At 43.3% G+C, this 21,235-nt stretch overlaps 3 protein-coding genes across 4 annotated transcripts; 1 reads left to right on the forward strand and 2 right to left on the reverse strand.

The window, feature by feature from the left end:
• Positions 2,933 to 4,295, forward strand: LOC110433961. 2 transcript variants are annotated; one of them, XR_002451417.1, is made up of 3 exons: positions 2,933 to 3,343; positions 3,450 to 3,685; positions 3,825 to 4,295. XR_002451417.1 is itself a non-coding variant. In XM_021457217.1 (3 exons), exons 1-3 carry the CDS (start codon positions 3,159 to 3,161, stop codon positions 3,952 to 3,954), a joined length of 423 nt encoding a protein of 140 aa, XP_021312892.1. In that variant the 5' UTR covers positions 2,942 to 3,158; the 3' UTR covers positions 3,955 to 4,295. The 2 variants fall into 2 exon arrangements, 1 of the variants encoding a protein (XP_021312892.1); XM_021457217.1 differs by having other exon boundaries at positions 2,942 to 3,343; positions 3,450 to 3,557.
• LOC8072396 (expansin-A9) lies at positions 6,602 to 7,768 on the reverse strand. Its single transcript, XM_002457518.2, has 2 exons — positions 7,563 to 7,768; positions 6,602 to 7,448 (listed from the first exon to the last, which is right to left on the reverse strand). Exons 1-2 carry the CDS (start codon positions 7,699 to 7,701, stop codon positions 6,823 to 6,825), a joined length of 765 nt encoding a protein of 254 aa, XP_002457563.1. The 5' UTR covers positions 7,702 to 7,768; the 3' UTR covers positions 6,602 to 6,822.
• LOC8072397 (germin-like protein 5-1) lies at positions 8,729 to 11,628 on the reverse strand. Its single transcript, XM_002457519.2, has 2 exons — positions 11,165 to 11,628; positions 8,729 to 9,609 (listed from the first exon to the last, which is right to left on the reverse strand). The coding sequence occupies exons 1-2, from the start codon at positions 11,565 to 11,567 to the stop codon at positions 9,062 to 9,064; spliced, it is 951 nt and encodes a 316-aa protein (XP_002457564.2). The 5' UTR covers positions 11,568 to 11,628; the 3' UTR covers positions 8,729 to 9,061.

Below are 21,235 nucleotides of genomic sequence, written 5' to 3' on the forward strand. Positions count from 1 at the left end.
TATAAATGCCCATCATTTGTCTTGTAACTTTGGTAACAAGTCCATAAAAAATGAGATATTTGATTGTAGTTAGTGTATGTGTATACCTACCTTACTCGACAAACAATCAAGAAAAACAAAATTGTAGAGATCGATTAAAGGAATAATAAAACAAAAATGACTGACAAAATCAGACACCTATCTTCAGTCTATCATGCAATGCCAAGAAGACAAGCAAACACTAAATTATACACAAGACTAAAGGAAAATTAAAATACTCCTGTTCAGAAGTTTCAGATGGTCTAGATCATTGTACAAAACTGCTCTAGATAGGAGAACATATAGATAGAATTTATTTATTCCCCCCATCACGAATTAAGGGTGCATACAAAGTTGGCATTCTAGTGTGTAACATTATATTCTCTCCATTTTTTTCTGGTGCTCACGCTGGAAGGACTATCTGCCAAGTTCATCAAAGTTCCAAAAAATTTTCACTCTTGAATACTGAACCAGGAGCAAAACCAGAAATTAAGGCCTGAATATTGAAGACTAAAATTCCACCAACTTTTGTAATTCAGGAACACATTTACCATATCAAACTTAGCAATCACCAGATAGAATATTTTACTATAAGCAATTTGTATAATTGTATTGCACAAATACTCAAACTGAGACCATTCCAAGTCTTCATAAATTGATCTGACAATCTGGTGAATTAGACTGAAAAAGCTAATGAGCCCCATCTATTTTCACATCAAACTGATTCTGTTATTCAAGTAAAATAACATACTGCATGAACAAACTCATGTAAATACTAAAGCCATTGACAGGATATTACTTCTTTACTAATCTAAAGCAGGAACTATGGAAGATAAAATAGATGGAACAATCAAATACAACATGGAAAAAAATCAGAAATCTTCTCAAGTTGGTATGGGATCCGCTTGCTATGCCACCATGGTAAAGAAAGCAGCAGCCACCCTTTTACTGCTATGATATGAAGGTTTATTTAACAATCATTAGTTTTAGCAAGTCGCTATTTTATTTCGCAAGTCAAAAAAAGATATCTCTCCAACAGTTAGTATTCTAACTTGGTAAAATCACCATAAGTGTCGTTTTTTTTCTAGGGCTATTTGCAAAGTTAACACAAAACTTTCTCGTATTTAATCAAACCCAAATCAGAAAATTCTTCTCTCTAGCAGTTTTACAAAGTGAACACGGTAAAAAGTTTCTATTTACATGGATGCCCTTCTCTCCGTCTACGGCGACGGACGGACGGAGCACGGCGACGGTCTCGCGGCTTTGGCACCGGCGTCGCGCTCATGGCCGGCGGCGCGCCGGGCGGTGGCCGAGCAGCGGCGGCCGGGTGAGCTGCGGCCGCGTTCGCGGCGGGCGTCGCACTCGCGGCGGGAGGCGCGCCGGGCGTCGGGTGGCGGGCGATGGTCGGGCAGCGCGCTGCGAGGACGGACGGGCTAGTGGACTGGCACAGCTCCGGCGGGCGCGATGGGCGGCGCAGCACCGGGGCGGGCAGCGGCGGCCGAGCAGCGACGACCGGGTGAGCTGCGGCCGCACTCGCGGCGGGCGACGGAGCCGCACACGTGGTGAATTTGTGTGATGTGTGATTGACGCGAGGTTGAGGTGTGTAAGGTCGTGATCTTACTTTTAATTATTGGTTTACCAAGTAATTTTTTTAAGGAGCTTTAAAAGATGCTAGCCGTCGAACTTTGCCAATAAGAAATTGAACGTGAAAATTTCTGTTGGAATTTATGGGCTGTTAGTTAGGCCCGTTCAGTGTACTGCGGCCATTTGGCTCAACAAGTTCTCCGAGCACGGAGAGGACATTATATATATATATATATATATATATATATATATATATATATGTTTCTAGAAAAATTTAAATATAGCTGCTAACAATATTTAGATCTGCATCAGGCTGCAGTCTTTACAGAGGGCCAGGATAACAAAGTAACAAAACTCATGCTGGAATTCCTTTTTTTTTCATGAAATGATATAAAAAAGTATGGTGGAACTCGTACAAGAAATTCAACATGGAACTTCGTTTAGATGGACATTTACTTATAGGAATATACTTAAGTGCGCTTACAATCTGTTCGTATATTATCTCCTACAACTAAAAAGACTAAAGAGGGGACATTTTTTTTGTTGCAGCAATTGTTTTCGTCCTGCCTCCTCGCACCTGCGAACGCGACCCGCGCGTCTAAGGCCCTGTTTAGTTCCCTACCTAAAATTTTTTCATCCATCCCATCGAATCTTTGGACACATGCATGGAATATTAAATGTAGATAAAAAAATAAACTAATTACACAGTTTAGTTAAGAATCGCGAGACGAATCTTTTAAGCCTAGTTACTCCATGATTAGCCTTAAGTGCTACAGTGACCCACATATACTAATGACAGATTAATTATGTTTAATAAATTTGTCTTGCAGTTTCCTGACGAGTTATGTAATTTGTTTTTTTATTAGTTTCTAAAAACCCCTCCCGACATCCTTCCGACACATCCGATGTGACATCCTCCCAATCTAAACAGGCCCTAATATGGAAACATATATTCCTTCTTCCCTTCTTCCTTTCCTACTCGCCATTCCTTCTCTCTGCTCGCATTTCTCTCCCTCCTCTCGATCCGCGCGAGCGAGCGGCCGCGCCGGTGCCCGCTCCTCTCCATCTCCGGTGGCCACCGATGGCCGTGCCCCGCGCCCCCGCTGCGAGCCCGCTGGCCGCGCACACGCCGGTGGCCGAGCGTTTCTCTCCCTCCACTCGATCCGTGCGAGCGAGCGGTGGCCGAGCGAGAGGGCGCGCCGGTGCCCGCTCCTCTCTATCTCCGGTGGCCGCGCCCCGCGCCCCCGCCGCGAGCCCGCTGGCCGCGCGCACGCCGGTGGCCGAGCGAGCGGCCGCGCCGGTGCCCGCTGCCGCGCACGCGCATGCCGGTGGCCGCGCCCCGCGCGCACGCTGATGGCCGAGCGAGCGGCCGCACCGGTGCCCGCGGCCGCGCACGCGCACGCCGGTGGTCGCGCCCCCGCCGCGAGCCCGCTGTCTCCATTTGTCGCCGGCAGTAGGCACTCACATAACACTGGCGACAGATGCGGCGAGCAGGATGAAGGCCGGCACGGTGAACAATAGGGGAAGCTCCAGGGTAATCCACGGCCACCGGCACGATGAAGCCGATAAGAAGTCCTCTGCGCTGGCCACTGGGGCTCGGAAGCCACGCATGGCCACGACGTGGAGTCGCCCGCCGCCTGGCCGTCGGCACAGAGGCCATGCGAGGAGATGGATCCATCACTGCCATGTCCTGTATAGCATTGTTGAAGGACATCCGCCTCCAATCCATACATCCATATTGGTATGTTCTTCCTCTTTTCTTGTTAATTTTATTTTATTTTGGATCTAGAAATAGGCGAGCTGTTTTGGATCCTTAAATTTTGATGGATGTTGCCTTGCTTATGAAGTGAGAGAATCAAAAGAGAACAATCTGAAGAATTGTTGTTTAAGAGACGACATGGGAGACAGGGCAGTCAGAGGAAGAGCATCATCTCCACCAGATCCTATCAGTTTAAGTATCCACAAGATCTTTTCATTTTGTTGTTAAAGCTTCCATGACATGCAGATATTGGACTGCTTATTGTGTACTACATATTGTACCGTACTTAGCAGCTAGGGATCTGTGTTGTTCCATTTTTATTAGGTCAGTTCATAATATTTTTGCATTAAGTAGTAGTATGTAATATTCTCAGTTTTTTTATTCTTTTCTTTGGGTGACCTTATGCAGAGACCAAGAAACTATGTATTTGAATAATGTTGTTTTTCGCTTGTGTTTTCTACAGTCGCCTCATGGTTGGAGATCAAGTTGCGCCCACCCGACTTCACTGGATCTCAGGGGTTCATAGTAACTTCTTCATGGATGCGTGCAGGTTGTGGCCATTCTTGAGCTCCTGGACAAGCTATTGGAACTGATTTCATGGAGGAGAGGTTGAAGAACTCTGCGTTGAAGGATAAAACATTCGGTGGAGGCAGACACTAGCAGCAAGCCAGTAATCACACCTGCTGCAATATTGAGGGTGTGCTTCTGTGGGTGCCGATTGTATGCTAGGAGCAAGCAACTATGCTTATGTTTATGTTACATCTATCTGGTGTGCTCCCTTTCTGTGGGATGTTCTTCAAACAGCAGTACAATACTCCATGGATTAATATCTGTTTAAGGGAGGTTAGTTTGGTATGGCTATTCATAACTTTTACCTTTATGGACGTATTTAATTGAGGTTATTCTGATATGCATATTCATAATTTACTTTTTATGGGGGTTTGGTTTTAATCTACTTAAAGGTTCCATGCAAGGTTTGTCTGATATTTGGGTTCTCAAGTGCAATCAAGGGTTTTCCGTGCATTGTCAATTATTGGACTCCCATTAGTGACTTACTGATTTCTCATTTCCTCCACCTTAATACTGATTTGATTCAGGTATAGCTGTTGTATTGAGTAGAACTCTGCTTTCCTCATGGTAGTTATGTGACCCTTAATATCTACTCATTGATAAATTTAATTGATGCATATGCCCGGTGTTACACCGAAGCATTCGATAACACTAACGACATGTGCTGCAAAATAAACTATCCAAAATCAAATATTTTCATTTAATTATAATATTTCTGCAGGAGGTTTCAACTTCCTCTTACCTGATTGGGACCAAAGCCACATAATCTGAGTAAAATCTACTGGTTGATGTTTCGGTCATTCTGATATAGATGACGAATGCCATAGCAAAAACAAAACAAAAAAATTATTTGTCAACGTATGTAACTACCCCTTTCAGTAGACATAGGAACATAAAAACAATTTCTTTCTTATATTGGACTGTGCACACTAAAAAAATTGGAAGACTATGCATGACTAATTGTGTTTTGAGTGTGACAATGAGTGGAAGATAACCCTTTTATATAAAAATGAGCTTATGAATATAATGGTTACTCAAAAATCAATTTTTAGTACTCTGTTGTCATACTTCCGGTTGCACATCTGCTATCTGAATGTGTGTTGTCTATTTCTTTTCTGGAGAGAAAATCTATGCTATTTTCGCAAGGTTGTTGAAATTAGGTTTTGGCGGTGTGCAGCCATAATGAAAAATTTGAATACTGGACTCCTGACTCTGGCTCACCAATGTTGTCACATGATCATAAGAAGGTGCCAGTTTCTTCGGTTCTTTTGCATATTACTGCCAAAGCTTAGGATGGCCTTTGACAAGATCTTATAACCTGTAATTGTTGATTTTCAAACTGTACCTATGTAGTGAACTTTGAACTTAGGCAAGGTTGTGCCCAGATCTATTTATCAGTGCTTTTCTGGTTTCCCAGATACTTGAAATGCCCCTATCATACTCTGTAATTCTATCACAGACCAACATGTTAGAAGGCAGTAATATAATTCCAGGGAGGAGGCCCATTGAGTGCACATTCCTGACTCTGCCTCGGACCAAAACCACTTTGCCATATTTAGTGCTACAATTTCTATATGTTAGTTGAGATGTAAATATTAAATTTTAGGACATAACTGTAATACATGTGCTAGATATAGGTCTAGCTAACAGATCATTACTCTACTGAGCAATGGATCGATAATTCACTTTTGTAGGTTCCTATTGCTAGATATAGGTCTAGCTAACTATAACAAAATTCAAAATAACTTATAATGATATATACACACACACACACACACACACACAAGTGAATTTTATCATTAGTGCAGCGAATCATAACAAAAGATCTTATAATTCAAAATAGCATAGCCACACATATTCAGTTTAGGTGTCTGACAGTTTAAATGTGTTAAATTCAAAGAAAGATTCAGTAGTCAATAAGGCCAATATTATCTTAATTTATTGTTCTCCCTTTTACTTAATATTATTCCTTTTCCCCTTGTTGTCATCTTAACCAAAGTATATTAGAGTTTGAATATTTAACAATTTGTGTCATGACTGAATTATTGTACTTATTTGGTTATAGAAACTATATGCCGTAACTAAAAAGCTGCACACTTCAGCCTGTCCTATTAAGAAGCTATTTACAAGATCATGTTTACATATTCATTGACTTGAGATTGATGAGCCTGTGCTAGACGTCGCCAACTAACGAGGCCGCGGCTGTGGCTTGCATGCCTAGTGTTATGGTGAAAGTAAACTCTGCTCCACTGTGACGTGCTTAGCGGTGAGGCAGCAGTGGCTCGCGGTCAGGCTGCATATTTTTTACCACCTACTAATATTCACTGAGGGTGTGCTTGTGTGCAACATTACATGACTATGATAATAGAGATATGTTTTGCATTTTTCTTCTTCCTGGAAGTGGCAACAAAAAGGTTAGTTGCTGCTACTTGAAACATTATCTTGATCCTCTGGTATTTAGCACTAAATCTCTGTGTATCCAAGTGCCTTTTTTTTATTCATGTACTTGCTTGATCCTCTGGTATTCAGTAGTGTTTTTTGTTCCTGGGATATTAGTGTTAATAAACCACCTAACATTGATTATTTGCTCATTTGACAAAGGTAAATATTGTATGGTAATTATCTTTGTATTTTGAAGTGAGAAAACAATAAACAAATGTCACTTTGATGTCGATATCTAATTTTATAGTATCATCATTTTATCGTGCGATCTTTGTGTTTTTAGTATAAATATTTTGTTGTCCCGTAGCAACGCACGGGCACACTACCTAGTCAAATTTAAAAAATTTATAAACGTGTTTACTGTAAGGATTTTCTGCGGGGCTCATGGGCTGTTAGTGAACATGGCCCACTCATTAGAATCAGAAGTGGCGCGGCCAACTGGGCCAACTCTAGTAGAAGTTGACCGAGGCCTGGTAGGTGCTGCCGAACTGCCAGTTCGCCGGCGCCACGTTATCCGCCACGACGACCTTGCCGTCGTCCGTCTGCACCTTGAACGACAGGGCCTTCCCGGTGAGGTTGGCTCCGCTCTGCCAGTTCTCCCCCCAGTTGCGGCTCATGGCCAGCCAGTCCGTGCCGCCGGTGCCCATGATCCACGCCGCGGCCACCGCGCCGGCGCCGCCGACGTTGGTGATGGTGACAAGGTCGAAGTAGTCGTGCCCGCTGATGGCGAACCTGATCCCGCCGGACCTCTGGCACGATACCCTCCGGTAGTTGACGGGTATTACGCCGGCCTGGTACACGCCGATGGTCTCCCAGGCCGGCTGCGACATGTCGAAGTGCCGCCGCGGCGAGTTGCACCACCCGTTGGCGTCGTCGTAGTTGGGCGGGCAGAAGTTGGTGGCCGTGACGGTGACCGACGGCGACCCCGGCTTGCAGTACTGCGTCCCCGTCGCGTCGCAGGTGACGAGGTAGCACGCGCCGCAGGAGGCGCCGTCGCCGTAGAGCGCCGTGCTCAGCGCCGTCGTCTGCGTCCCGTACCCGGCGCTGTACAGGTCGCCGTACCCGCACGATCCGCCTGCGCACGGCCGGCGCACGACAAGTACATGCGCATCAGTGCGGCGAACGCCGGCGTGGATCAGAGTTGCATGCATTGCCAAGAAAATGGGTCAGGCCTCAGTGAGAGTGTTACCCATGGTGCCGGACGCGTCGCTCCCGCCGTAGAACGTCGCGGTGGCCGGCGTCCAGTACTGATACTGCTGCGCCACTGCGCCGCCGAGACGAGAGGCGCACAAGCTCAGCAAGTACAAGAGCAGCATTGCCATTTCCATCGTCTCTCACTAGGAGGCTGACTGGCAGGGCCAAGCCAGATCACTTGCAAATTGCAATGTGTTGCGACTGATGATGCACACTGTCTTCTCTCTGCTTGTGTGGTACTTATAAGCTTGCAACTGCCGGCGAGCCGACGGTTGGCCGGCGACACAGTAGGGGTGATCATGCACGTTGCATGTGGCTTGCGTGATTATTAACGGATCATCAATCATATCATTTGCTCATGGGTCACGATCATGCAGTAGATACATGCAGATGCTTGCTGATTATCCATGAAGACAGCCAATGGCTGAATCAATTCAACCGATGAATCTACGCGATGTGACATGACATGATTCTTCCTCCGCCTGAATTATGGTCTTGTGACTTGTGATTAGTGACTACACGCGGTGGTTGTTCCTTGGAAGGGAGAGTTTCATCTCATGTTCTCCACGATCACGAGCTGCCATCCTACACTTGGTAGAATTCTGTCCGTGATCCTATTGACCTATATTCCTATCATTTTCGCGTAGCCCAGCTAGTGAGTTCAGGATGCTCTGCATCACAGTTACAGGCTTAGAGCTCTCTGTCGTTGTTCACAATTTTACATTGTTCTGGGAAGGTTTCTTCTGCTATTAGTCATCCAGTTCCAGCTGTTTGACCTCAATCATTAGCTGGGGATAAGGATTTGCCGTCGCGAATCGTGATCCTTCCTGCTTCAGCTGACACTAGTTAAATTAGGCGCCACTCCACGGTGTTTCAGTTCCCATGTGATTGGGAGAGTTTGACCACAATGATTTCCCATGTAAGTTTAAAAGATTTGCAGGCGAATTGTGGTACATCCTTCATGCTTCAGTACAGAGTTCAGACTAGTTAATTCAGAGGCCACTACTCTCACTAGCTCAGTACCAGCGTGTGGGCGCGTGGCAGATATAAGATGATCATAAGATACTCTCCCTGGCAACAACCAAACCATGCAGGCAGATTATTTGCAACATTGTCGAATCAAGCACAACGAAAACCGGATCCTGGTAATTAAGCTCGATAAACCACTTAAAAAGGTAGGTGCAATACGTAGTAATAATATCAAATGGTTTACAAATAATTGAGCTAATAATAGGGCATTAACAGATAGAATGTTCTCCAGACCTGCAGCAACTTATTACAAGCGATCGAGACACCTACCGACTCATTCGTCTTCTGCAGGTCACACCACACACGCACTTAACCGACGATCACAACGGAAGCCGGCCATTTGACACGATTGCATCATGCATGGCAGAATCACAAACAGACCAATCAATCAATCAATCACTGAGACGACACTGACCAGTTTCAACAAAATTTCTCGTTATATATCTGGATCTTCATTATACTCAGTCATCCCTTCTTGGGCGCGAACTTGTCCTTGATCTTGGCCACCTCCTCGTCGGGGATCTGGAAGGCCTTGGCGAGCACATCGTCGGGCAGGTCCGGCGAGGCCCCGAAGAGCGTCATGGCGATGGACTGCGTGCCGGGGAGCTGGCTGTTGAACGCGGAGATGACGGCGGCGGGCTCGGTGCCGGGGTTCCTCTGGAAGTGCACGAGCCCCCTCGGGAAGGCGAAGACGTCGCCCCGCGCGATGGTCCTGGCGACGAGCTTGTTGGCGGTGGTGACGAAGCCGACGTCGAGCTTGCCGTAGAGCACGAAGACGAGCTCGGTGGCGCGCGGGTGCGTGTGCGGCGGGTTCACCCCGCCCGGCGCGTAGTCGATGCGGGAGAGCGAGACGCCCAGCGTGTTGAGCCCCGGGACCTTCTCCACGTTGGCGCCCGTCACCACGGAGCCCGACGTGGTGTTGGTGCCGCCCGGCGTCGCCAGGATGCTCGTGAAGAAGTCGTCGGCGGTGGCCGCCTCCGCCGCCTTGCACGGGAACCCGTTCACCTTCACCGCTGCAAGCAATGTCGTCGTCGGCCGGCCATGCGTAGTGCAGTGCATTTGATCAATCATTGTTGTAGCTCTCGTTGGATTTGAATTATTTGTGAAATGCAAGGGATCGGATTCGGAGCAGCAGAATGCAGAAATATAGTAATGTGAGCACATGCACATGCATGGACGTCCGTGCCGGCCGGTTCTATGCCATTGCCGTTTAGCGGTATAAACTGCAGTGCGCGGCGAGGACGCTTTTGCAGATGCCCCACACGAACTCTGCACCACGATATCGATAAGGATGGCGGCACATGAAGAGATCTGCTAGCTCTGGCCGTATGCTAAAACCAGTAAGCTTGCGTAGGCTTCTGTGTACCATCTAATAGTGAAAAAAAGATACAGGCTTTACTTAATTTGCAGCTAATCAGTGTGCTTAATTCGCAACGGCTCGCAATCAGATCAGCCAAATGTGTTGTTGATGTGTGTGTGTAGGGAGAGTGGCAAAAATTTCTGATACGAGTGGCGCTGGCGTCCGGAAGCCCACTCGTCTTGGCTTCCACCGCTGTTTTTTCTACCTTCGTCTTCTTTCTGCCGTTGGTTCATCTCATCCAAATTTTTGTTGATTTTTTTTTATGTTTAACTATCAAGTGAGTGCTAGACCTCAAAGAGTGATGAGTTGTAAAATCTACTCCCTCTATTCTAAGCAGTAGATCATTTGGTTTTTTACTCTTAAGTCAGATTTCTTTAACTTTAACCAATTTTTTTAAAAAAAATGTATTAATATGTACACTACCAAATAAATGAAGAATAATGAAGATTATTTTATGATGGGCCTAATAAAACTAATTTGGTGCTATATATGTTGTTGCATTTTACCATGAACAGAGTTAGAAATGTTTTGGCTTCCTCCTAAGAGAAGACATGGATGGATTGACACCAAGATGATGTCAAATATGCATATGATGAATACTGATTAAGACGACCTTAAGTTCATGTTCAAGAGAACATGAGGAGTACAAATTAAACCTACGTGACATTCTCGAACTAGTTTAATTAATCAGAAACTACATGCGCATCTTACTCAGAAAGATGTCTTAAAGAAAAAGCTGTCACCTAAGAACTAGCGATCGAATCTCATAAAACAAAGTTGGGATTTCCAAGGTCAGGACGAAACTATATTGGAACTGAGAATCCATTATCTTTCCCCTCCCCTAGCTGGACCATTGTTGCCCATCGAATCTTGTGCACTATAACCACCACCAAACGTAGATTCCATCCTACGCCAACAAAGCACGACAAAAGAAAAGCGCACAACAGTACGAACTGGGGGGGTTCGGCTTCATCAATCAATCAAAGATAATGCAATACTACTACACAAATATGCAAATCCTGCCTTCAAATTCAACATTCGGCCTCTGAAATCACCCATGCATTTTAGCAGGAATCTCGTGTTCATGTGACAAGAAATTTTTGCCGCAAAACCGGTAGAGAGTTATTTGAAAGGGACAACGGTGAGATGGAGCTGTGCATGCTCTCATTTCAGCTACTGGGCGCCTCAATTGAAAGTCAGGAGCTTACCGGAGTTGAGGTCGGCGACGCAGAGGTCCTGGAGGTAGTCGGGGTCGCCGGCGAGCGCCGACGGCGCAGCGGCAAGGACTAGCAGCACCGCGACCGCTCCAAGAAGCAGGGACGAGGGAGGACGGGCGGCCATGGTTGCTGGCTTTGCTGTGCGCGCGCGCGTTGCTGCTCGGCGGGCAGTCGGCAAGGCAGGCAGACTACTCTTATAGCGGGGAGGGGTGCAGGGTACTGGGGACTGGGGAGTGAGCCGAGCGAGTGAGGCTGAGGCTGAGCTTAGACGAGACGAGGGGAAAATGAAACGCAACGAAACGAAAGATTGGGGTGGTGCAAGCGGAGCCGGTGGTGTGGCCGGCGTGCGAGGCCTTTCAGTTGAGCGCAAGCAAAGCGACGTGGATTGAGCCATGGAGGTGATGATCAGGTGATGTGTTGGTGTTGCTGATTTGATTGATTCGTCACCGGCGGGTGGTGCGCTACTCTACGCAGATCGGGTCGATCGCTTTGTTTGTGGATTATATATATATATATAATATATTCACCGTAACTACTAACTTTGAGAAAGTGAAAAAAAGGCAACAAGATACTCTCAGCACTGTATATCTCTGCTGCGCTTGGCTCTCTCTGGAGGTCGAGCAGCTGCTGCATCAGCCTGCAGATGATGGGTTGTCATCACAGGAAAACGGGGTTGCCGTGATCTCGACAAGACAGCGACGGCGGGCCTCTCCTTGCTCCGGGACACAAAGCTGCTTGCTGAGTTGCTGCTGGTTTTCTTTCTTTGACCTGGCGTGCAATGCAATGCAATGCAATGCAAAAAAAAAAAAAAAAAAAAAAAAACCCTCCCGTGCTCTACACCTGTACAAGGACAGGGTGCCGGACCGTCCATCTGCTAACAACACATTTTTTTTCCTTCTTTTATTTATACAAATACAAAAAAGACTAGCAAATACTCCAGCTACTTCTCCCCCTCGCACCCTCTCTAGTCGTAACCGTACGGTTTTCACTTTGACACGTCAATCCCAAAGCGACGATCTCCACCCTGTGATACCAAACGCGAGCGCTAGTTTAATCTCGGCATCTTTCTATCTTCAGCAGTAAAAAGAATCATCGATTACGGTGGTGAGCGCAAATCGGACTCTAAGCGGTTCCAAACACGCACCCATGTAACAGGCCCCATGCAGCTGTGCTCACACTCTCACTCTGATGCAAAATTCTGCTCCGTCCTCCGTGTGCATATGCATGTCCTCCTGAAGCTACCACCAACATTATCGTACGTCCTCCAGTTTCCGCTTCACTTCATCAATGGTTCGAGCAGCAGGTCAAGCCATAAAAACAGTTAGCTGGGTAGTCACTCGTTCGTACTGGTCTGCTTTTTCTTGGCTGTGTGTGCCCATCAGCTAGCCTGCCTTTATGCTCCTACTAGAAATTGCTCAAGCATTGAGGGCTAAGGAAAGCCAAGATAGAGAATATGTATACCTACATCTTATTATATTCAACAAACAAATTGAGTTAAGATCACAGGGCAGCTGGGTCAGGACCTAACAAAGTAACAAGGAAAACGAAATGGCAGATAACAAATCATTATCGGTGAGACGCAGATTGGACAGCAACGAGAACCCCCCCCCCCCCCCCCCCTTCCTACTTCCAAGAAAATCCCTTTCTCAACCTACCTCCGATTGATGCATCATGCATTCTAGGGAGTGCACAACCCCAATAACCAAAAACTTTTCAAGATTCTCCGTCACATCGAAATTTGTGGCACACGCATGTTTAATATAGTCGAAAATCAAAACTAATTACACAGTTTACCTGTAAATTACGAGATAAATCTTTTGAACCTAATTAGTTCATAATTAGACAATAATCGCCAAAGTGCTACAGTACCAAAAACTAAAATTTTTTGGGGAACTAAACAAGGCCTGGTTAGTGCTCATTAATCATAGATCAGGTCAGCGACTTAATGGTGTGTTTACAATAGCCCGGCCTGCTGGGCCATCTAAAAGATGTTCCACCCATCTTTCTCCCAAAAATCAATGGGCCTACAAAAATTGGACAGGACACGCATGATAATAAGTTTAATTATATATGGGTGGCAATAAGCGCAATTGCGTGACTAGTATGAAGAATAATATTGTAGTGTAATAGTGTTGCTTCAGTCTAGCCTCAATCATCAAGTTTGTATTTTACCCGTTTACCACTCTTATTTTTCTTGCTTTTGATAGACATGATTTAGACCTTGCCATAATCTATAATACTCTCTCCTTCCAAATTGTAAGTCGTCTAGATTTTTCAAGATATATAGCTTTTACTATATCTAAACATAATGAATATCTAGGTATCAAACAAAATCTATGTTCTAAAAAAAACAGAAGGATTATTTATAATTTAGAACAAAGGGAGTAACCATTTTATATAGATTCTAATCTTTCTACACTTTGTTTGACACCCGGTACGTCTGATTTGAATTTGTCCTATACTATCCATGTTGTATGTTATGTGTTGAGATTATAAGAGTCACCTTGTATACCAAGAGTGGGTTAGACCAACATAAAAGCTATCTAGAATCTATACTACCAACCTCAAATTAGCACTTCTACATAAAAGCAAGCGAACAAAAGGACATAAACATGAGTTATTTGGTGAGACTTAACGTGTAAAGTGAAAATAAGGACTCTAGGACATTACACTTCGTGACATACATCCTTAGCATCAACATATCAATGTCCCCCTCACTACAAACCATACCCTTGATTACCGCAGAGCGCTCAAATAATATCGAACGATCTATGTCAAACAGGAGATAGAGATATAGAGAATATGTTGCATTTTTTCTTTGGTGGATACTTACCTTTTTATGATTAAAAAATATATTAGCCATACTCTTCTATAGGATCTTATCTCCTTTATTTTTTTGCACCTATACATTTCTAAATTCTCATATAAATTTTACATCAAACTATCATTTGAATGGTAATTAACAACAATCTCTAACATGCATACACTAGGCAAATGCACTTATGCCTTAATTCAATTATGTTGTCTTTTCTTCTGGCGCTTGCCTTTATTTTTCAATAATTAATAATATAAGTGGATAATGGAGAAGCATAATGTGTGTTTGCAAAAATAAATTCCAAACGAGCAGTGTGGGTAATTTATAAATAAATATAGTGATATTTTGTGTTAATTATGTCGTAAGAGTAGTGGTGGGTAATTTATAATCTAGCCATATGGGTATTTTGTCCCAAGGGAATCATAAGTATAATTTATACATAAGTCTATGGGTATTCTAGGTTCATGACGGTAGCGGTGGCAGTAAAGAATGTGTATGGAGTGCTTTTTGTAATAGCAGTGATGGGTAATTTTTTTCCCTTTTTCCTTTTTTTTATCAACATGTTCATCTCTGGACCTTGTGAACAAACAGAAACAGAGGCCTGGGCGCCCATTGATATCTGAAAAAGAAGATAAATGATAGAAAAAGAAAATCAAATGGTAACCGCATAAATTTCAAAAATCCCTTATTATTACGCAAGCTCGTATGCTCCTTTGCTTGAAAATCAGGTAGCTGTACTTCACGAGTACACTTGTGCACATCCAAATGTAGAGACGTGCGCTATGTCCGCCCAGCATGTCTTGGTCATGTAAAGCAGTAAACTATTGGCGGGTGTAGAGATGGCAACGGGGAATTTCCCGTCGGGTTTTGCCTCCCCATCCCCATCCCCGCGAGGTCCAGATTTCCCCGTCCCCGTCCCCGTGAAGACTCGCGGGGAACATTCTTCCCATCCCCGTCCCCGCGGGGAATACATACCCGACGGGGATCCCCGTCCCCGCAATGAGATCAGAAAAAAATCAACAATCCAAAACTGAAGGATGGATGTATGAATGCGGCGGCTGTGGGAGGGGTGGTCGAGTGGGGATACTGGGAACTAGGGTTAGGAAATTGCTTATATATTCCATGTGTTTGATGGGCTTGGACCGATTTTGGGCTAAATTCTAACTTGTTATGGCTCACATACAGAGTATGCTCCTTAACGGGTCGGGGATGCGGGGATCGGGTACGGGGGATGGTGAACCATCCCCGTCCCCGCTAGACCCGATGGGGATTGGTTTCCCCCCGTTTTCTTCCCCATGGGGAATAAAATCTCCCCATCCCTGTCCCCTAATAGGGGAATTCCCCACGGAGAATCAGGGATCGGGTCCCCGTTGTCATCTCGAGGCGGGTGGTCATGTAAGCAGAGCCTGGTTTTGTGGTGTCGTTTGCTGTCCGGTTTGGTTGCAGAAATTTTCTTGGTCAACTGGCTTTTTTCCTCCACTGGCAACTAGTTTTTTATTCTCCATAAAATGCCATAAGCTAGTACTTTGCACAAGCAACAAGTGATATGTATACCACGGCAAGCTCTCTAATGGTTCGATCGATTAATTCATATCATGTGTAGTCATGTACTAGAAACTAACAAACAAAACGAAAGAATTCTCTCAGAGCTTAGCTGGATATGTGACTGATTAGAAAAATGACTTGGTCGTTGTCGATGCATTCCCTCTGCATCTCATGCAAACATGCCGTGTACTTGCTGAACTGCTAATCAATCCTTCCTAGCTTACGAAACTACAAGCAACGGCAAAACAGTATGTACGGACACGTCGTTTTGAACCATTCCACATTCTAGCACTATAGAAAAAATTTAAGAATTGATAGTACAACAATCATACCATTATGTCGTACGCAAAAGGATTATTGTTGATGATGTGACCATTCCTTACTAGTTACTACTAATATTGACAGTTGCCCTCTTGCTTGTCCGCTAGCTATCTGTGTATAAAAACGGCCCAGAATTGAACAAGGATTTTTCAGAGCTTTCAACACAGTCTTTTTCGTCTCTCCTGTCCTGTCACCAAGAATTCTGAAACTTGCTTGGTATACCAAGGGCGACGAGTATGTCTAAGGTTAGGCATGTGTTTTCTTGCTCTTTTATTTACCAAACTGTTTTCAGTTATCAAAGTAGCGGCTGACAATCCTTCTTATAATTTTGTAATCGGCGTACATCTGCAGAAGACAGTGGTCAGAGCTGATCTCATCGGCAGCAAATGCAAGACGGCCATATTGTCGGCCGTCGCCAAGCTGGAAGGTACTATACTCTGATGAAATCGCTAATAACTGTCAACTGTAAAAGGCCCCCACCTGTCAGTCATGATTACGTGTGCGTTCATGCCATCCTCTTGCATTCTCCTCCTTGCTTTCAGGGATCAAGTCCATGGACATTAACGACGAGAACTGCACGCTGACGGTGGTCGGGACGGTGGACCCGGTGGCCATCGTACTGGAGCTCAAGAAGGCGTGCCTGGCCGCGGCGATCGTCAGCGTCGAGGACGACAAGCCCAAGGAGCCGGAGCCGGAGCCGGAGCCGCCCAAGGAGGACGATCAGGATCCCTGCCAGTGCCGGCGCCGAGAGGCATGTGTGCAGGCCTGCGTCGACGCCTGCGAGAAGGGGTGCGTGCCTGGATGCTACTGCTCGCCATGCGTGCTGCCGAACTGCTGCTACCACACAGCATTTAGGCCTGCGCCGTATGGCTATGGCTGGTACTGCTAGCTTCTTGTGTGTGATGAGAGGCCGGCCAGAGGAGATTGATTATAATTATGCGCCATCCAGTCGCCAGTTTTCTGCAACTGTTCATGTCTGATCCACCGATTACAGTTCGCCGTCTGTGATTTATTTGATCGAACATCAGTTCACATTTCTTCTTGTGTCGCGTGATTCGTTGCATCATCAATCACACGCTCATCGTTTGATTTGTGTCCTGTTATTATACGATGAAAAGCACAACGGGGGCCTTTTCGGATACAGCCCATCCAGAGGTGTAGACGGACTGATTGGAAAGGTGCAGTTGGGCCAGCCCACGACTTCAGTAGCAAGGGGCCCAGTTTAACACAGCGCAGGGATGATTTAAATCGACAAATAAAATTAGAATTTATGCTCGTGCCTTGTTAACCACTGAAGCTATTTTTTTTCTTTTTAATATTTTTAGTGTAGCTTGTTGCACCGTGTGTTTTCTGGATCGTCTTTTGTTCTTTATTTATAGTGATATGTTTTTAACAAATTTAGTTCTTTTATAGTGATATGTTTTTTTTTACGAATAGCACAACCACAAATGCATCCAATATAACTATCTTTAGTTCTTTATATGAACATCTCCGAAAGAAAGACCGATCCAGTAGATTTTGATATTGACGAAGTCAACTACTATGCCTACACACATATGTGCATCCAATACATACTCCCTTCATTTCTAAATAACTATTATTTTTTTATTTCCATACCATAAGTTTGACTATATTTTTAGAAAATACATGGAACATTTGTATCTCCAAATAAATTTATTATAAAAATAGATTCAACGATCTACTAATGATATTAATTATATACCATAAATATTAATATTTTTTATATAGAAGTAGTTAAAGTTATTTCTGGGGGAGTAAGAATGACTATTATGTAGGGAAGGAGGGAGTACCCTATTCTATATGAGCATCTCTGAAAGTCTGAGTTAGCAGATCTTAAAATTGATGAAGTCGACCATATATGCCTACATACATATCATAGATTCCTTGTTATCAATGGGAGAATAGCACTATTAAATCTTAGAATAAATTAAAAAAATACGATCACTTCCTTTGCTCGTTCCATCTATATTATTTTTTAGTGGTATCTATATGATATAATATTAGTCCTCCTATTATCTTTTTCCTCTTTTGTCTACCAATTGCTATTGTCTTCTCCCTCTTTTGTTCTGGTAATTGCTTTGGTTTTTTTGCCTACCCAATGTACTAGTTCGTTCCCACAATGACACCCTTAATTAGCTACTTGAATATAATTAATGATTTGCTCGTTTGCTCTCGCTAATATGATCTCTAGTGGCTTCTATATGATTCAACATTAGTCTTCTAGCTATCCTCCCCATCTTCTTTGTTTTTATTACTACTAGAACTGTTTTTGGCCCAGCAATTAGATTCATTTGGTGTAGGCTAGGGACTTAGGGCTAAAGATTTTGTTCTATTTTTCTCTCTATTTTTAGTGCTTCTTTTTAGTTTTTAAGCTTTCTTTGTATTGCAAAACAAAAAAAAAATTATTTGGTTATTTTCTATTTTGTTGCTAAGTCCACATAGGAATAGATGTGTGTATATTTCATCATGTATGATTATTGTTAGTATTGTCTGAATAGCCCCTTATGTCTAAATCTTGGTCGTGCCCCCTGTAAATGCTCCAGGAAAACACATTAGCATCGTATCATTTCCAGATTTCTTACAAGTAGAGAAGACACCGTTGAGATTCGGGAGATCGAGATGGAGCTCTTGCCCGCACCTCGCAACTAGAGATGCTGTGACGACTGACGACGTGCATCGCGTCCTTGACCATAAAACATTGAAATGGATTGAAAAATGGCAATGAACGCATCACTGCTTAATTTTGACGGTTTCCTGACCAAATTAATTTGGTGCTCGTGCTAAGTCTTGAGAGCCTTGATCCAGATCCTGCGGCCCCAGGCATAGGTCCACTCTTATAGTTCGTTGGTGACATTTTCTTTGTCAACTGACTGCACTTCCACCATACGCATCGTGCATTTTTTTTCATCGTAATGATTTTTTAGGGCAACTGGTATATATCCTTTTTCTGAAGTCCAGTGGATATTCCATCCCATCGTCGTTGGTACTATGTGAAGTCGGCACTGCTTTGCTCAAAGTAAACAAACCAAGAAGCCGATCTCTACACAGAGGCCTTAGTTTCTAAAAATTTTCAAGATTCCGTGTCACAACGAATCTTTGAACACATGCATAGAACATTAAATATAAATAAAAAAAATAACTAATACATAGTTTGACTGTAATTTGAGAGACGAATTTTTTAAATATAGTTAGTCTATGATTAGACAATAATTACCAAATACAAACGAAAGTGCTACAGTAGCTAAAACCAAAAATTTTCTCCAACTAAACAAGGCCAGAGTTAGGCTGGATACATTCGATTAGAAAACAAGAAGGCCTTGTTTAGTTCCCAAAATATTTTGTAAATTTTTTCAGATTCCCCGTCACATCAAATCTTTAGAAGCATGCATGAAGTATTAAATATAGACGAAAATAAAAACTAATTGCACAGTTTGGTCGAAATTGACGAGACGAATCTTTTAAGTCTAGTTAGTACATAATTGGATAATATTTGTCAAATACAAACGAAAGTGGTACTATTTATATTTTGCAAAAAATATTTTTTGGAACTAAACAAGGCCGAAGTTGGTTTACCAATTCAGTCCATGCATTGTCTTGCAGTTTGCATACCTACGACAGGATGCCTACTGGCAGACCTAACCAAAATAGCCAATCCCGGGTAACCACTCCAACCAACTACAAAGACAAGTACGACCACGTCCTTTCAGCCATTTCACGTTCTAGCGCAGTAGCGCCATTGAGAAGTGGCGCTTCAGCCTTCAGCAGTTGACTTTGACTTCTAAGTTAGCAGCTGTACACTACATTCTTTTTTTTTTCTATGTAGTACTCCTCTGTCCCTTAAAGCTTTAACTTCTAAAATCCGTGTCAGTCAAACTTTTTTTAACTTTGATCAATTTTATAGGGGAACATATCTAGTGCAAACCACAACCTCCGTGAAAACCTGTGCAAACCATGGCAAAAAAGTCATCTAAATTCACCAAAAAAATCACACATGTAGATGATATGATGATACACAACCCTGTAAAATATCTTATCCAAACTCGAATTCATTTGTGAGATATAAAAATAACAAATTTCTAGCAAATTCTGTGGACACCTTTCTGGCTTGAAATTTGTTATTTTTATATCTCACAAACAAAGTTGAGTTTGGACAAGATATTTTACAATGTTGTGTATTATCAAATCATCTACATGTGTGTTTTTTTTTATGAATTTAGACAACTTTTTTGCCATGGTTTGCACAGGTTTTCACGGAGGTTGTGGTTTGCACTAGATATGTTCCCATTTTATAGAAAAGAGCATCAATATCTATGACATAAAATAAGTATCTTATGAAAATATATTCTATAATAAATTTGATGGTATTAGTTTGATACTATAAATCTTAGCGTTTTTTTCTATAAATTTGGTCAAAGTTTTTAAAGTTTGACTTAGGACAACTCTAAAAGTTGCAGCTTTCATAGACGGAGGGAGTATAGTTATATATTATTAATTATAATATAGAAGAATAAAGGAGTCTTCCATCGAGGTCATTTTCTTCTACTGTCAGCCTGTCACCCAGCTGATTTTTCTTCGATCCCAAGGGTGACTCAACACCCAGTAATATACTCCCAAGTTTCTGTCACAAGGTCAGTCATATATTCTTTGATTGTACTCCTATATCACAATTTTTGTTTTCTACTAGTACTGATGATGAAGAAGGTTTAAAAGGAATGAATAATTAGTTCAGTACCTGGCCAATTCATGTCGTCCCTCAATTTACTCCTGTCATGCACCAAAGCGTCGCATCTTCCTTGATTTTCATCAATGGCGTTTCGAGTTCCAGCTAGCACGACCGTAGGCGTTCAAAGATAGCACCGTGCTTGCTCTTCCAAATGTGTCAAACTACCAATGCAAGCTAGAGTATTGAGCTACTGGCGATTTCACCCCTTTGGTTGGTGCTCCTGCAACCTTTTCCTACAATAATCCGCTGCCCACACCTTTGACCATTTGAAGGCTTTGGCATCGTCTTGTGTGTTCAGGAGGGGGCGCCAAAACTTGTTGATTCGGGCCTTGTTTAGTTCCGAAAAGCGAAAACTTTTCGGTACTGTAGCACTTTCGTTTGTTTGTGATAAATATTATCTAATCATGGACTAACTAAGATAAAAAGATTCGTCTCGTGATTTATAGCTAAACTGTGTAATTAGTTTTTATTTTCGTCTATATTTAATGTTTCATGCATGTGCCACAAGATTTGATGTGACGAGGAATCTTGAAAACTTTTTGGTTTTCAGGGTGAACTAAACAAGGCCTCGGTGATCCCCTCTGGACAATGGACATACCAATTGGGAACCGGCAATACAGAACCGATTCTAGAATGG

This window comes from Sorghum bicolor, chromosome 3 (genome assembly GCF_000003195.3).
Source record: "Sorghum bicolor cultivar BTx623 chromosome 3, Sorghum_bicolor_NCBIv3, whole genome shotgun sequence".
Classification (NCBI taxonomy): domain Eukaryota; kingdom Viridiplantae; phylum Streptophyta; class Magnoliopsida; order Poales; family Poaceae; genus Sorghum; species Sorghum bicolor.

What these genes read in the sequence shown, in the direction of transcription:
- LOC8072397 (XM_002457519.2), bottom strand. Translation starts at nt 11,567, where the DNA reads ATGGCTCAATCCACGTCGCTTTGCTTGCGCTCAACTGAAAGGCCTCGC. An exon ending in CGTCGCCGACCTCAACTCCG is followed by an intron (nt 9,610 to 11,164) that starts GTAAGCTCCTGA and finishes CATTGCTTGCAG; the next exon opens with CGGTGAAGGTGAACGGGTTC.
- LOC110433961 (XM_021457217.1), top strand. Translation starts at nt 3,159, where the DNA reads ATGAAGCCGATAAGAAGTCCTCTGCGCTGGCCACTGGGGCTCGGAAGC. An exon ending in CAATCCATACATCCATATTG is followed by an intron (nt 3,344 to 3,449) that starts GTATGTTCTTCC and finishes TTGCTTATGAAG; the next exon opens with TGAGAGAATCAAAAGAGAAC. An exon ending in ACCAGATCCTATCAGTTTAA is followed by an intron (nt 3,558 to 3,824) that starts GTATCCACAAGA and finishes TGTTTTCTACAG; the next exon opens with TCGCCTCATGGTTGGAGATC.
- LOC8072396 (XM_002457518.2), bottom strand. Translation starts at nt 7,701, where the DNA reads ATGGAAATGGCAATGCTGCTCTTGTACTTGCTGAGCTTGTGCGCCTCT. An exon ending in CGACGCGTCCGGCACCATGG is followed by an intron (nt 7,449 to 7,562) that starts GTAACACTCTCA and finishes GGCCGTGCGCAG; the next exon opens with GCGGATCGTGCGGGTACGGC.